This window comes from Saimiri boliviensis, chromosome 1 (genome assembly GCF_048565385.1).
Source record: "Saimiri boliviensis isolate mSaiBol1 chromosome 1, mSaiBol1.pri, whole genome shotgun sequence".
NCBI classification, from domain to species: Eukaryota; Metazoa; Chordata; class Mammalia; order Primates; family Cebidae; genus Saimiri; species Saimiri boliviensis.
Window position 1 is genome coordinate 32,906,473 of NC_133449.1, and position 15,324 is coordinate 32,921,796.

The window sequence follows — 15,324 nt, forward strand, 5'->3', positions numbered from 1 at the left end:
ACAGGCATGAGCTACTGTGCCTGGCCATAAATACTTTTTAGAGACAGAGGTTACTTGGTTTAATTTGAGCTTTCTGACCCTTATTCATCATGTTTTTTCTAAGAGAGCAAGTGATATTTTTGTCAGTCATCTTTCTTTACCTCATGTAACTGAAGTTTCTATAGTTTTTTATTCTTTATGCTGCAAGAAATTTCCCATTTGCTCTAAGTGAATAATATTTGATTACTCTTCTTAAATATCTGTTGATTTGATTGATATTCTTTTTTTTTTTTTTTTTAAGACGGAGTTTTTGCTCTTGTTACCCAGGTTGGAGTGCAATGGCACGATCTCGGCTCACCGCAACCTCCGCCTCCTGGGTTCAGGCAATTCTCCTGCCTCAGCCTCCTGAGTAGCTGGGATTACAGGCACGCGCCACCATGCCCAGCTAATGTTTTGTATTTTTAGTAGAGATGGGGTTTCACCATGTTGACCAGGATGGTCTTGATCTCTCGACCTCGTGATCCACCCGCCTTGGCCTCCCAAAGTGCTGGGATTACAGGCTTGAGCCACCGCGCCCGGCTTGATTGATATTCTTAACTGCCTTTTAAACCTCTCTGTTCAATCTAGAATTTGCCATCTGGAAATTAGTGTTCCATATCTCTTTCTAATACTATTTTGTTCTTCTACCGGTGTAACAATTCATTTTAAATAATTGTCTTTCATTTGGACTTCTTTGCCTCACAAGATACAGATTTTCTAAATGCCTAAGAAAGCTAATTTTATGTATTTCGTTGATGCTACTCTGATTTTTTAGAAGACTAACTTGTGGAAATGCTCACTAAAGTTCCTTATAATTAATGAATTCTTCATTCACAAACATAAGCCACAAAAATAAGCATATTTCAGTACTGAGAGAATGTTCCAAGTAGATATTCTAAGCTGATTCAATAGTCACTTGCAATGTGGATTTCCAGGAAGTAGGTTGAGTGTGATAGTTCTTCCTCACTGGAAGATCCATTTGCTTACAATTATTTTGGCAAACTGACCAAAGGGATATCTATGATACATTTGGTATGATTTAAAAATTTTAGTGTTTGAAGTTCGGTGACCTGAGTTTAATTCCTAGCTCTTTCATTTGCTGTTGAGTCATATGATCATTAAACAGGAATCTATACCTAAAACATTGAAAAGGCAGTACCATCTTTATTTTTTTTAGCCTGCCTTTTCTTCATTTGCTATGTCTGTCTGTAGGAATATCGAGGAGGATGATCTGTTTTCACTGTTAGGTCTAAGGATTAAGGATGAGGGAAGTTAGGTTCTTAGAACTTTGTTTTGGGGCAAGCTTATGTTCTCTAATATTAAATACTTTCTCTGTCTTTCTTATTTTTCTTTTTCATTTACCCCATTCTTTGTGTGTCTTCTGCTTAGCTGCTTCTCTTTTCTCTCTTGTCTAAACCCCAAAGGAGCAGGAATGTGATAGACATTAAGGGTCAAGAGACTCCTGCTGCCTTTTTTTTTTTTAATCCCTAACTTCCACTCTTGACCTTTTGTCATTTTTGTCTAGAATTGCATCATTTTTAAAATCTAGGATGAGTTCATTGCTTTCTATGGTTTGTGAGCTCCGTGTTTTTCTCTCGATAAGGACTTAGTTGAAAGTGAAAGTGCAAAGTTGCTGTCACTTTTCACTAAGTGTTGATGAAAATAAATCCATATATGGGCTCCTCTAATGTATAAACTTGAAGAGACTGCTTTCACTTCAGGAAGGGCAATGTGGACTATGAATGAAGTAAACTGTTAATATCTTGACATTTATTCTGTTTGTGCCGTCTTAAGTGACTCACTCCCAAGAAACACACTCAGGGTCACATTCTTCCTCTGTCATTTAAAAAGTTTTCCTTTCCTTGGTTGGGACTCCTCTCTAAATCATATTCAGTTTGGACGGAAGCAGAGTCTCCTTGGCTTTCTACACTATGGTTTTGTGTTCCACGCCTCTTTTTTTTTCACTCAAACTAGTTCAAACTTTAGTTTTCAAGTGGCTTTTATTTAACATTTAAAGGTTTTGTTTAGCCACATACAGAAAGACCTTTCCTTTTTGCTCATTTTTACTGTGAAAACTTAATTTTAAATCTGCAAATGATTTCATTAAATCGTTTGTGACCCATTAGAAATGTGCTTAGCATGAACAAATCACTTGTCCTTTAAAACTTTTGAGAAGAAAATGAATGTAAAATCGTAAGCTGAGGACTGTAAGAGATTGCCTGATCTGGCTCACTGCCTTGAAGTCGATGACTGTTGAAACTTCTAAAACAAGTTAATATCCATCTCTTTTGTCTTTGAAGAATTTGCAGCCAGAGATCCCACAATCTCTGCAGGAAGCCTGTTCCAGAGGTCTATGGGACTAGACAGACGTGAGGCTAAGGGGCTGAATGGGAGACTCCCACATGCCAACATCTCCCCTCTTTTAATTTGTCTTTCCCAGATGCCTCACTTTGATCTTCTTTTTTAGCCATCCAGGGGAATCTGAAGAGAGGGGAAAAACAGCAAAGAAAAGAATGGAAGGAGAAGAGGGACATCCTAGTACATATTCACCCTGTTCCTTTAGTGGTAACAGATGAAGAGCATATAAGGCAGCTGAAATAATTTCATTTTTTAAAAGAAAATTTTCCTTTTTATTCTACTTTCCCCTTCTATTCCTCTTTCAAGTCTTTTCTAGTGGTCTGTGCATTCATCCCATTTTGATTATAACTTGTTTTCTGTTGCACAGTCTCCTCTTAATAGACGAATTCCTTATTGCAGGACATAGCAATGGCATTTGACATTTTGGGAGTGCTTATCACTCTTAGGTCCTGGTAGACATTTTTTATGAATTCTCTCTAAACTGCAGAAGCACGCTTCCCTGATCAGTAGATGGGAATTGCCCTCATTGTATAGAATTTCTGTGTGAAACCCAAGAGGCTTGTTTCCCAAGGTCACAGCTATTGATAGGAAGAGGATTTGAAACCCACGTCTGCCACATCCCAAAACTTTGGCTGCATCTACTATGCCAAGTGGCCTCTCAGGTCTCACACTAGAGTATGAGAATCTCAGGAAATAGGGTTTTGTTGAGAAGTTGGTAATTGCAACATTTGTGTTGTTTGCATATTCTGAGTGTAGCCCTTTTAATTTTCTGACTTCCTCTCATCACCTGCCTATTCTTCTCAGGTTCATAATAGTAAGAATCATCTCCTGACTGGGATACCTGAGCCAGTAATTAGGATGAGTGTATAATTTATTGTCTAAACTGGGAGACTTCGGGGAGTAAAGTACTGTTAATTAACTTTGTTGGAGTAACAGACATCACCCAGAATTTTCCAGGACGTGTAGTAACCCTACCTACAATGGATAAGAAAATCCAAACCCTGAAGCACCTCACTGGAGAGAAGTAGACCCTTCGTAATAGAAATATGTGATCACTAATTAGAAGAACATATACAACAATCTTAGGATTCTTTCAGTTATAATACAGATTTACTGATAACTTCTTGGGACTTGATCTATTGCAAAATAAGAAATATCCTGCAAAATAAGCAGAATAGGAAAGAAATTATAGAGATATACATTGGTATTGGTTTCTTATATAGTAAATGAATAAGTAAGTCTGCTGATGCCTTACAAGTGATATCTGAAGCCTAAGGATATCTGAATTCCATTTAGACTTTAGATATCACTTATAAGGCCACAAGAGACTTTCAGTGCTTCTGGTTTCTCTTTGTATATCAAGGATGAGGATGTTAGTATTAGTAACTTGGAAATATGTGCACGTCGAAACAGAGAAACTTAAAATACAAAAATTTAAACTGTGTGTGTAACAAAGCATTTCTTCCCTTACAGCTTATCATGGATACAACCAAATGATGGAATGCCTACCAGGTTATAAGCGGGTTAACAACACCTTTTGCCAAGGTAAGACTAATGAATACATTGATGTGGACTCAATAATTGTTTTGGCTTTTTTGAAACTTGAGTTATTTGCCATGACTTGCTCATTCACCCAGCCTGCCCCAGTGAACCACCTCATGTTCACTCCTTTTGGCTAAGGAAATAAAAGGAAATAAGTTTAAAGTATGGTTATTGAAATTGCTTTACCGCCACTAACTACTTTGTGTCAGTTTGAATAATCTGTATTATCTTAGAAAGTGTCATTTTATCCAAAATTTCAAATTTATTAATATGAAGTGTTTTTCTAATAGTGCTCTTGTTTTCTTTTTAATTCCTATAGCAACCCCCATCCCTTTTAGTTACATTGCTATTTGTTTCATATTTGTTTTTCTTGAATTAGGCTTGCCAGTAGTTTATCAGTATTATCAGTTTTTTCTTCCAAAGAGTCAGTTATTTGCTTTGTTTAAAACATTTGTCTATTTCACTAATTTTTTATCTTTGTTTTCTTTTTCTCTACCTTTTTGTTCAATTGCTACTGTTTTCTAATTTCTTTAGATGCATACTTAGGTCATTGATGTCAGCCTTTCTTTTTCTGGAATATAAATAAAAGGCTGTAAATTTCTATCTGTCTAGATTTCTCAATTTAACATTCCTTAAGTTTGTATCATATACTTATTATCTTTAAGTTGTAAAAGAATTATTTCCTTTTATTTTTTATCAGCATATAATAATTATACATATTTATGGAGTATGTAGTGATGTTTTGATACATAAAATGTATAATGATCAGATCAGGGTATTTAGCAAATCCATCATCTTGAACATTTATAATTGGAGCATTCAGTGTGTCTTCCTTCTACCCATTTGATACTATATAATATATTACTGGTAATATATTACTGGTAACTGTAGTCATCCTACAGCACTATGGAACACTAGAATGTATTACTGGTAATTGTATAATATATTACTGATAACTGTAGTCATCCTACAGCACTATGGAACACTAGAATGTATTACTGGTAATTGTATAATATATTACTGATAACTGTAGTCATTCTTCAGTGCTATGGAACACTAGGATATATTACTGGTAATTATATAATACATTACTGGTAACTGTAGTCATCCTACAGTGCTATGGAACACTAGGATATATTACTGGTAATTGTATAATATATTACTGGTAACTGTAGTCATCCTACAGCACTATGGAACACTAGAATATGTTACTGGTAATTGTATAATATATTACTGGTAAGTGTAGTCACCTACAGTGCTATGGAACACTAGGATATATTACTGGTAATTGTATAATATATTACTAGTAACTGTAGTCATCCTACAGCACTATGGAACACTAGAATATGTTACTGGTAATTGTATAATATATTACTGGTAAGTGTAGTCATCCTACAGTGCTATAGAACACTAGAACTTACTCCTCCTGTTTAGCTGTTGTATTAGTCCATTTTCACAATGCTGATACAGGCATACCCAATACTGGGCATTTTATAAAAGAAAGAGGTTTAATTGGATTTACAGTTCCACATGGCAGGGGAAGTCTCACGATCATGGTGGAAGCCGAGGAGAAGCAAGTCACATCTTACATGGATGCCAGCAGGCAAAAAAAGAGAACTTGTTCAGGGAAACGCCTCTTTATAAAACCATCAGATCTTGTGAAACTTATTCACTATCACAGGAACAGCATGGGAAAGACTTGTCCCCGTGATTCATTACCTCCCACCAGGTCCCTCCCACAATACGTGGAATTCAAGATGAGGTTTGGATGGGGATAGAGCCAAACTCTATCAGCTGTCATTTTGTATCTTTTAACAAATTTCTCTTTATCTTCACCTTCCCTCTACCCTTCCCAGCCTGTAGTTATCTTCTGTTCTACTTTTTACTTCAATGAAATCAACTGTTTTTAGCTTCCACATATGAGTGAGAATATGTGGTATTTAACTTTATGTTCCTAGCTTATTTCACTCAACATAATGTCTTCCAGTTCCATCCATGTTACACAGATAACAGGATTGCATTCTTTTTTATGATTGATCGGTATTCTGTTGTGTATATACACCACATTTTTTTAATCCATTCATCTATTGTTGGACAACTAGGTTGATTCTGTATATTGGCTATTGTGACTGATGCTGTAGTAAGTTCAATTTTTAAAAATTATCCTGATTTTATTATTGACCCATGGATTATTTAGAAATGTATTGCTTAATATCCAAATACTTGTGAAAATTTTATTGTTCTATCACTTGCTGAGAGAGGTGTTAAAATTGCTTGCTATGATTATAGAATGGATTTTTTCTTTCATGTCTGGCAATTTTCAGTCTGTGGTAGTTGTTTTTTTTTTAACCTTTACAATGGGTGTCTTATAGACAACATGTAGTTGAGTCTTGCTTCTTTTCTACTTTCTGATATTTCTGCCTCTTAATAGGGTGTTTATTGCAGTATAATCTAAAGTTATTGATGCAGTCATACCTCAAAACTGGGGCCTACCCTGAGAGGGTTTTTGGCTTTGCTCGGGAAAGAAGGCTGAGCCAGCACTGAAAAAAAGCAAGTTTATTAGAGTAGCAGGTATAGCAGAATGGCTGCTCCATAGACAGATCAGGGCTATCCCACAGGTGGGCTGGCCCAGTGTAGTAGCAGCAGCAGCAGCATAGAGCAACAGTAGCCATCTGGAGCAGCAGTGCCTGTAAATTCCTGGTTAGCTATATTTAATACCAACTCTTAATAAATTAAATGAATTTACAGTCCTGGTAAATTGCTGGCTAGCAATATTTAATACCTACTCTTAATAAATTAAATAAATTCTAGAAAATAAATATGGGAGTTCCCAAAACCATGTAAGATAACTTCTATGTCACTGTTATGGCATTTGTAAACTGTCATAGTGCTGATGGGAGTGTCTTTATGCTAATGAGCAGTGAGGTTGCCTTCATGGCCATCAGCTGGTTCTGGCCGTTTTTTTTCTGCTACATCCTGTTTTGATTAGCAGGGTAATGATTAGTGCTCAGAAAATAAGTCCTGCTGATCTCCTACCTTATAATTACTGATATGGTTAGATTTAGGTCTACCTAAACATCTTTGTCTGATCAGGAAATTTTTGTACTTTTCTTTCCCTTTCCTTAGAATTCCATTTAAATTTATCTGTTGGCTTTTTACTAAAGCCTTTTTACATTATTTTACCTTTTTTTTTTTTTTTTTTTGAGACAGAGTCTTGTTTGTTGCCCAGGCTGGAGTACAGTGGCATGATCTCAGCTCACTGCAACCTCTGCCTCCTGGGTTCAAGCGATTCTCCTGCCTCAGCCTCCTGAGTAGCAGGGATTACAAGTGTGCACCATCACACCCAACTAATTTTTGTATATTTTTAGTAGAGATGGTGTTTTACCATGTTGGCCAGGCTGATCTCAAATTCCTGGCCTCAAGCAATCCACCCGTCTTGGCCTCCAAAAGTGCTGGGATCACAGGAATGAGCCACTGTACCTGGCCTTGTTGCATTATTTTAAAGGGATTGCTCTAGGAATTACAATATCTGTGGTTACTAATAGACCATTTATTTTATAATTCCTAGAGCAATCAGGAATCTAACAGTTTAACTTTTCATAGTCTATTTAAAGTTAACATAGTACCTCTAAACAGAAAATATAGAAGCCTCTTTTTGGCCTGAAGATCAGTCTCCTACTTAATGTTCCATGCCACACCTCAGTGAAAACCACTGTGAGAGTCCCCCAAACAGTGGTAGGATTTCCTCTTACTCTGTTTTGGAATTATTCACATTATATGTTGTTGTTCACCTTTCTCTTTTCCTGACACGCTATGATTTCTCAAAGATCAAGGATCCAGAGTCTCAATTTTAAAAAAATAGATTTGATCGTCTGGGCGTGGTGGCTCACACCTGTAATCCCAGCACTTTGGCAGGCTGAGGTGGGCGGAACATGAGGTCAGGACATCGAGACCATCCTGGCCATGGTGAAACTCATCTCTACTAAAATACAAAAAATTAGTCAGACATGGTGGCACTTGCCTGTAGTCCCAGCTACTCAGGAGGCTGAGGCAGGGAAATCGCTTGAGTCTGGGAGGCAGAGGTTGCAGTGAGCCAAGGTAGTACCACCGCACTCCAGCCTGGGGGAAGAGCAAGATTCCATCTCAAAAAAAAAAAAAAAACAGATTTGATGTGGATGAAGAAAGAGTTCATTTATTATTGATGAGATAAGAGGCTTACTATAGCTTTATTTTAGTTGGTTAAGTACCAATGACTTACAAATAAAACCAACATATTTTTAATGATTCATGATAAACTATGTTGTTTGTAAGCCCAGTAGTCCTAAACTTATAAAGAGGGAAATAGCTAAATAATTTAACAAATTAATTTGATTTTTTATAACTAAATGTACTGTGTGCCAGATGCTTTGTTTAATAAACACTTTATATCTGTTATCTACATTAGTCTTTAAAATTTCTTTTTAAAGTAGTTACTATTATACTTCATTTTACAGGAGAAATTGAGACCTAGAGAGGTTAAGTCATTTGTGCAGCATCTTGCTAATCAGTGCTACATGTAGGAATGAAACCAAAGTAGACTGAGGCCGAACTTATGCTGTCAACCATCATGTTCTCTTTTAGGGAAAGGCAACTAACATTTATTGATCATTTACTGTGGGTTAGTCCATATGCTATGTATTTGGTTTAATCTTCAAAACAATCCTATGGGATTTGGGCATTATTAGTCCCAAGTAGACACTGAGACACAGAGAAAGTAAATAACTTTCCCAAGGTTACACAGATAATTAATAAGCCCAAGCAGGGTTATACTCTCATACAACCTATGGCCACCTTTACCAATTATATGTATGTATGTATGTATGCATATATATATAGAGAGAGAGATAGTAAAGTATACTAATTTAGAATCTAGCTAATTGGAAGATATGCCATCTGTTGTGGGACTTAATAGAAGTCAAAGCAATTAATATTAATTTTGTTTTATTTAATTTAAAATGATGGTTATCAGCCAGGTACAGTAGCTCATGCCGGTATTCCCTGCACTTTGGGAGGCTGAGGCAGAAAGACTGCTTGAGACCAGGAATTTAAGACCAGCCTGGGCAACAAAGCAAGACCCTGTCTCTACAAAAAATAAAATAAAAATTTACTGGGGGTGGTGGTTCCTGCCTGTAATCCCAACTACTGGAAGCTGAGGCAGGAGGATTGCTTAAGTCCAGGAGTCCGAGGCTGCAGTGCGCTGTGATCGTGCCACTGCTACTAAAGCCTGGGCAACAAAGTGAGACTCTGTCTCTAAAAAGAAGAAGGAAAGTGAGGAAAGAAGAAAGGAAGGAGGGAGGGAGAGAAAGTTATATAATATATTTCTTCTACTGGTTGATTCAATGTTTTGAACAATTTATATTCATAAATATACCACTTTAGAAGTGGTAGAAGTGCAAATTTGCAACTAATCACTTGATATCTATTTTGCAAATTAGAATGGAGAATTATTCAAGTAATTGCCTGAGTTTTTTTTTGCATTTTCCTCTGTTGGTGTGGCTGACTGACCCTCAGCAAACTTTGTTCATACTGAGCATATTAGATGGTTCTGCCTTAGTCAATTCACTGATGGTCTGTCTATCAGTAACACCAAATCCTGGCTTAGGTCTCAGGAGGATATTTGTAAACCAGTGTTAAACTCTTTGGCAACGATTCTAGAGTGAAGTAACACACAGAATTCTGTTTCATGGGGCCTCAAGGAGGCATTGCTAAATTACATTACAAAGGCGTTTGACTCATAATATGATTTCATTCGGTATAATCTATTGAGAGAAGGGCTTAATTCACTCCCTTTGTGATATTGATGGTCAGTAAAATGAAATCAGCTTGCTCACATTACATAGGTACATTCAGTTTTCCTAGAGCCTTGAAGCTTTTTGATTTTGTTGTCCTAAAGTTTTTCAAAAGGAGCCCATTTAGCATCTAATTGCTTGTGGCTTCCACATTGTTCTTACAGTCTAATGTCTTCTCAGTTTACAAAGCACTTTTAAAATTAAAGTGGTTAATAACTAGAATTACATTACTTCCTTCAACTAAGTGAACTAATGTCCTGAAACAACATTTGCTAATGTGCACTCAGTAACAAAGAACCAACTGTGTACACATTAATTTGAGGAGCTTTCAAATAATTGCCTTCATAGTTGGTTTTTTCCCTCCTCTCTACTGGTACTGCAATTATCTTTTCAAAGGAATGATTTATTACGTATACACACATGGAGCTCCAAAATCTGCCTTGCTACCCTCAGCATTATGGAATTGTTATAATTTGCTTCATTTATCATAACAAACAATACAGTGATATGCTCTGATGGATCTAGAGCAGCATTTGTCATTTGATTATTATGCTATAAAGGTTCGATGTAGAACTAGAATTAAATGAAATAATGCTTTGTGGAAATGATACTAGGAGCTCCTACTTCTATGCTACTTTTCTTTAACACTCAGTCCTTCCCTGAGTAGAAGTACTGAGTACTCTCCCTTCTCCATATTTTGCTATAAGTGAGTCCTTAAAAAGTTAGATATAAGTCTAACTTTCAGAAATAGAATTTGGTTCTGAAAGTACTTGAGGAATCAGTCTATTGAGTGAAAGAAACCTTTTATTAAAAGTAAATATCTCTTTTGACATACTAAAATCACTTACCAGTTTCAGTTTACAAGGATAAAATCAACTTAGTATTATTTTCTACATTTTTTAGCGCATATTGTGGGCAATACCACAGTACCTCAGCACGTGCTAAAATGTAATTAAAAGACATCTACGCTTTTATAGTTCGGTGTATGTATAATCCTTCTTCGTAGATCATCTCGAAGACTTTTTAATGACTCAGTATTCCAGAAATATTAATTGTTGGGGCACTCCTAGCTATAGACTGAAGGTATGTGATGAATGATGGGTAAAATGTTGTTCCTGCCCTTAGAATTTAGTGTAATGAAATCAGGTTGAATCAGCAGGATGCAATTTGCTTTATGCACTCTTCCAACTAGCTGAGTTTTAGCTGACTCCATATGAGCCAATTAAAGGAAATAGGAAAGAGCTGGCCACATAACTTTCTTTCAGTATCATTTTATTATACTCATTGTTCTGCTTTAATAAAATAAATTAATGAAACCAATATTGAGGCACAAGAATACTCATTACCAAAACTGAATTCTAGCTAAATTAACGGTGACGTAGGCTCCTTTTAGATAAAAAGTTCCTCAGAGTGCATCTGAAATCACATTTTATTTGGACAAAATAAAAGATATTGTACCTATTTTCAGGGGGCATGTCTGTTATTAAATGAAACTCAATAGTCTTGATCAGTATTCTGCAAAGGACTTTTTGGTTACAAAGCACTTGTCTGGACTGTAGCTTAACTTTCAGACGTCTTAATGATTACCAAAAAAATACCGAGTGTGAACTGCAGCACTGTGAACAGGTAAAGGAAGATTGGTCTTTGAATCCTTTGAGAACGTAAGATAAATGAGGACTGGCAAGTGCAGGTGAGATCCCCAGGAAAGCCTGCCTGGCTGGAGAAAAGAATGTGTCCTTCGGCCTAGTGCCAGATTAAAACAGACACGCAGGATGAGATGAAATGATGGAGAATTTTCAGGCAAAGCTCTTATATGATTAGTTGCATGCACCATTTGCATGCGATTAATTATGGACTTTGTGATACGTGCTGGGAAAACAATTACTGGATTTGTACTGCTTTTAACTTGATAATAAAGAAAAGATATTATTCATAACATTTGTTAAAGAACAGTAAGGCAGACTTTATTCAGGTAACTATTGCAAGAGGTATAAGGACTACCGCAGTGGGATTTTGGGGTAGGGGAGAGAGATTGGGCTCAACTCTGAAAATAAGGAAAAGTAAAAATTGATTACCAAGGAGTGGGGGTGAAGGTGTGGTATCAGTGGATGAAAAATTACTAAGAGGACACATCAGGAGTAAGGGGGGATTCTGGCTAAGGCACCTAGGAGGGTATTCTTGCTGAAGGCAGATCAGGGTGACCTGAGTAGATATTACCTAGGGCTTGGTGGAAAATGAGGAACCCAGTAAGATATCCAGCATGGGGGATTCTAGCTAAATTAACTTAACAGGATTCTAGCTAAAATTGAACAATGAAGAGATAAATACAGAAGCATGCATGAAGTCAGACCCTAACAGAGAAGAGGGTTCAGAGGAGCCTGACTAGAGTTTGATCAAGGAAAGCACCTTTGTCAGTGATACACTGAAAGGTCATTAGGACAACCTCTTGGATACTTGAAAGAAAATGGATTTGTGGCTTAGACCAGAGTCCTTATTTTACAGGTATTGTCAAAGGTGTACTTAATGGAAATATAACTTTTTCCTTCCAGACAGCTAATAATTAAATGAATTTACTGTCATTTTAATGATTTTGGCATTTCTTGTATCCTGTGCTTGCTTTCTGCATTTGTTTCTTCTTTGGGGGGGATTTGCCAAATAAAATCCAGAATACCTAGTTGAATTTGAATTTCAGATAAACAACAAATAGTGTTTTGTTTTGTGTTTTTTGTGTTTTTGGTTTTTTTTTTTTTTTTGAGACGGACTCTTGCTCTGTTGCCAGGCTGGAGCGTCGTGGTGCAATCTTGGCTCACTGCAACCTCAGCCTCTCGGGTTCAGGTGATCCTTCCGCCTCAGTCTCCCGAGTAGCTGGGACTACAGGCATGTGCTACCACGCCTGGGTAATTTTTGTATTTTTAGTAGAGATGGGATTTCACCATGTTGGCCAGGATGATCTCGATCTCTTGACCTCATGATCTGCCCACCTTGGCCTCCCAAAGTGCTAGTATTATAGGCATGAGCCACCGCACCCAGCCAACAAATACTTTTTAAAGTAAGTACATCCCAATTATTTATTTGAAATTCAAATTTGACTGATACCTTGTATTTTTATCTGGTTAACCTGTATTTTGAGGTTATATTCTAACAGATCCTTTAGTGAGGGTCACTAAAGTGTATGCTTTATGTGTCTGAAAATATCTTTATTCTGCACTCGTTTTATTATGAGACTACTAGTGTGTACAGTTCCCAGTTGACAGTTGTTTTCTAATAGTGCTTGACTACATTATACCAATGTCTTCTGACTTCCGTGTTTTGACGCTTCTTCCTTTGTTGATGTCTTTCTCTCCTTTGAGATAGTCTCCTAATTCCTTATCTTCTGTAGTTTTATCATGATGTGTCTATATTTAGATTTATCTTTATTTTGCTCAGCATGTAATGTCAATCTGAAAACTCATGTCTTCAAATTTGGAAAGTGTTCACCTCTTATGCCTTCAAATACCACTTTCTACCATGCTTTTCTGCTGAAACTCTCATTAAGCAAAAGTTGGAGTCTGTTTTTCATGGCTCTTAAATTTTTTTTGTCCTTTTATTCTCCCTTTTGCTGCATTTTGAATGGTTATCTCAGTTCTGTTTTCCGGTTTTCCAGTTTCTGCTTTGCTATGCTATGCCATCTAGGCTTTATCCCATTTGTTACATTTTTAATTTTAAGACTATGTTTTTCATTTCCAAGATTTGTAATAAATTATTGTTATAGCTACCTGTTCTTGTTTCATATTCTTTAAGTATTCATTTAACTTTTAAGGCATGGTAAAAATCTTTGAAGAATCTTTATGAGACCATTTCATTAAATATTCATATCTAGACAATATTTATATTCAAATCGTTGGTGTCAATTAGTTTCTTAGCAAACAAGCATTAAAATTTTTAACTGGGTTTATAAGCTTACTTTGAATCAGAAGTTTATTTTCATCTTCCCCACTCTTTTTCTTTTTCTGTCTGTCAATTTTATGGAAATTTCCACTTGAATTCTGAGGCCCGTTGGTCTAGAGCTCAATTGTAATGGTAGCTTCTGACCCATGGAACTTTTCTTATGATATTGTTTGTATAAGAATTTGATAATTTTCTCTTTTCTAATATTAGTAAATTTACTTTTTGTTCATGATTGTCTTACACAACTTTTTAATCTACTTATTTATATATTTTGCTAACTTTTATTGAATAGCTATTTAGTGGAGCCATCATGTTAAGTGCATTGGATACAACCTTATGAGATAAGTAGTGATGTGTGTGTGTGTCTGTGTGTGGATGTGTGTGTAGGCCTCTCTTTTCCAGAGGTAATCACTAGCCTTTTAACTTCAGATCAATTTTATCTTATGAAATTGCAAATCATCCAGTACATGTTTTCTTTAGTGTCTGGCTTCTTTCATGCAATAGTATATAGCCAGTACAATTTTAATATTCAGAGTTCTGGCTCATTAAAGTAAAACTGTCCATTGATGTTTTTATTTAAATACTTTTTCCCCTCTTCCATCTTATTCTTCTCTGACTTCTTTGCTTAGGCATCATTGCCCCAAAGTTAAAGCTTTGTCTCTAAAGTTCCCTTCATTGCATTATCATAAGTGAGTTGCTACGTTTATTTATTTCTAGTAGGTTTTGGGGAATAAACTAGAGGGTGATGTGAGCATAAAGATGAAACTTAGACGAGATTGGGTGCATTCAGGGTGGTATGGCCGCAAACACAAAACATTTCTATACACGAGTAATAGACAAACAGAGAGCCATATCATGAGTGAACTCCCATTCTCAACTGCTACAAGGAGAACAAAATACCTAGGAGTACAACTTACAAGGACCTCTTTAAGGAGAACAAACCACTGCTGAGGGAATTAAGAGAGGACACAAACAAATAGAAAAACATTCCACGCTCATGGATAGGAAGAATCAATATTGTGAAAATGGTCATACTGCCCTATCTATAAAAGTAATTTATAGATCCAATACTATCCCCATCAAGCTACCATTAACTTTTTTCACAGAATTTGAAAAAACTACTTTAAATTTCATATGGAACCAAAAAAGAGCCTGTATAACCAAGACAATTGTAAGCAAAAAGGAGCAAAGCTGGAGGCATCACAGTACCTGACTTCAAACTACACTACAAGGCTACAGTAACCAAAACAGCATGGTACAAAACAACATATAGATCAATGGACAGAATAGAGGCCGCAGAAAGTATACCACACATCTGCAACCAACTGATCTTGGACAAACCTGACAAAAACAAGCAATGGGGAAAGGATTCCCTATTTAATAAATGCTGTTGAGAAAACTGGCTAGCCATATTCTGGAAACTGAAACTGGACCACTTCCTTACACCTTATACAAAAGTTAACCACTCAAGATTGCTTAAAGTCTTAAATTAAGACCTAAAACCATAAAAACCCTAGAAGAAAACCTAGGCAATACCATTAAGGACATAGACATGGGCAGAGACTTCATGACTGAAACAGCGAAAGCAATGGCAACAAAAGCCAAAATTCACAAATGGGATCTGATTAAACTGAAGAGCTTCTGCACAGCA

General features: G+C 36.4%; 1 protein-coding gene across 11 annotated transcripts in view; it reads left to right on the top strand.

The window, feature by feature from the left end:
- The window catches only part of LTBP1 (latent transforming growth factor beta binding protein 1), a 476,883-nt gene that overhangs the window by 293,244 nt on the left and 168,315 nt on the right, over positions 1 to 15,324 (top strand). For all 11 annotated transcript variants that reach the window (XM_039478754.2, XM_039478757.2, XM_039478764.2 and 8 more), the window contains one exon: positions 3,850 to 3,921. In XM_039478754.2, the coding sequence (XP_039334688.1) occupies positions 3,850 to 3,921 (72 nt within the window). The remainder of the gene's footprint in view (positions 1 to 3,849; positions 3,922 to 15,324) is intronic.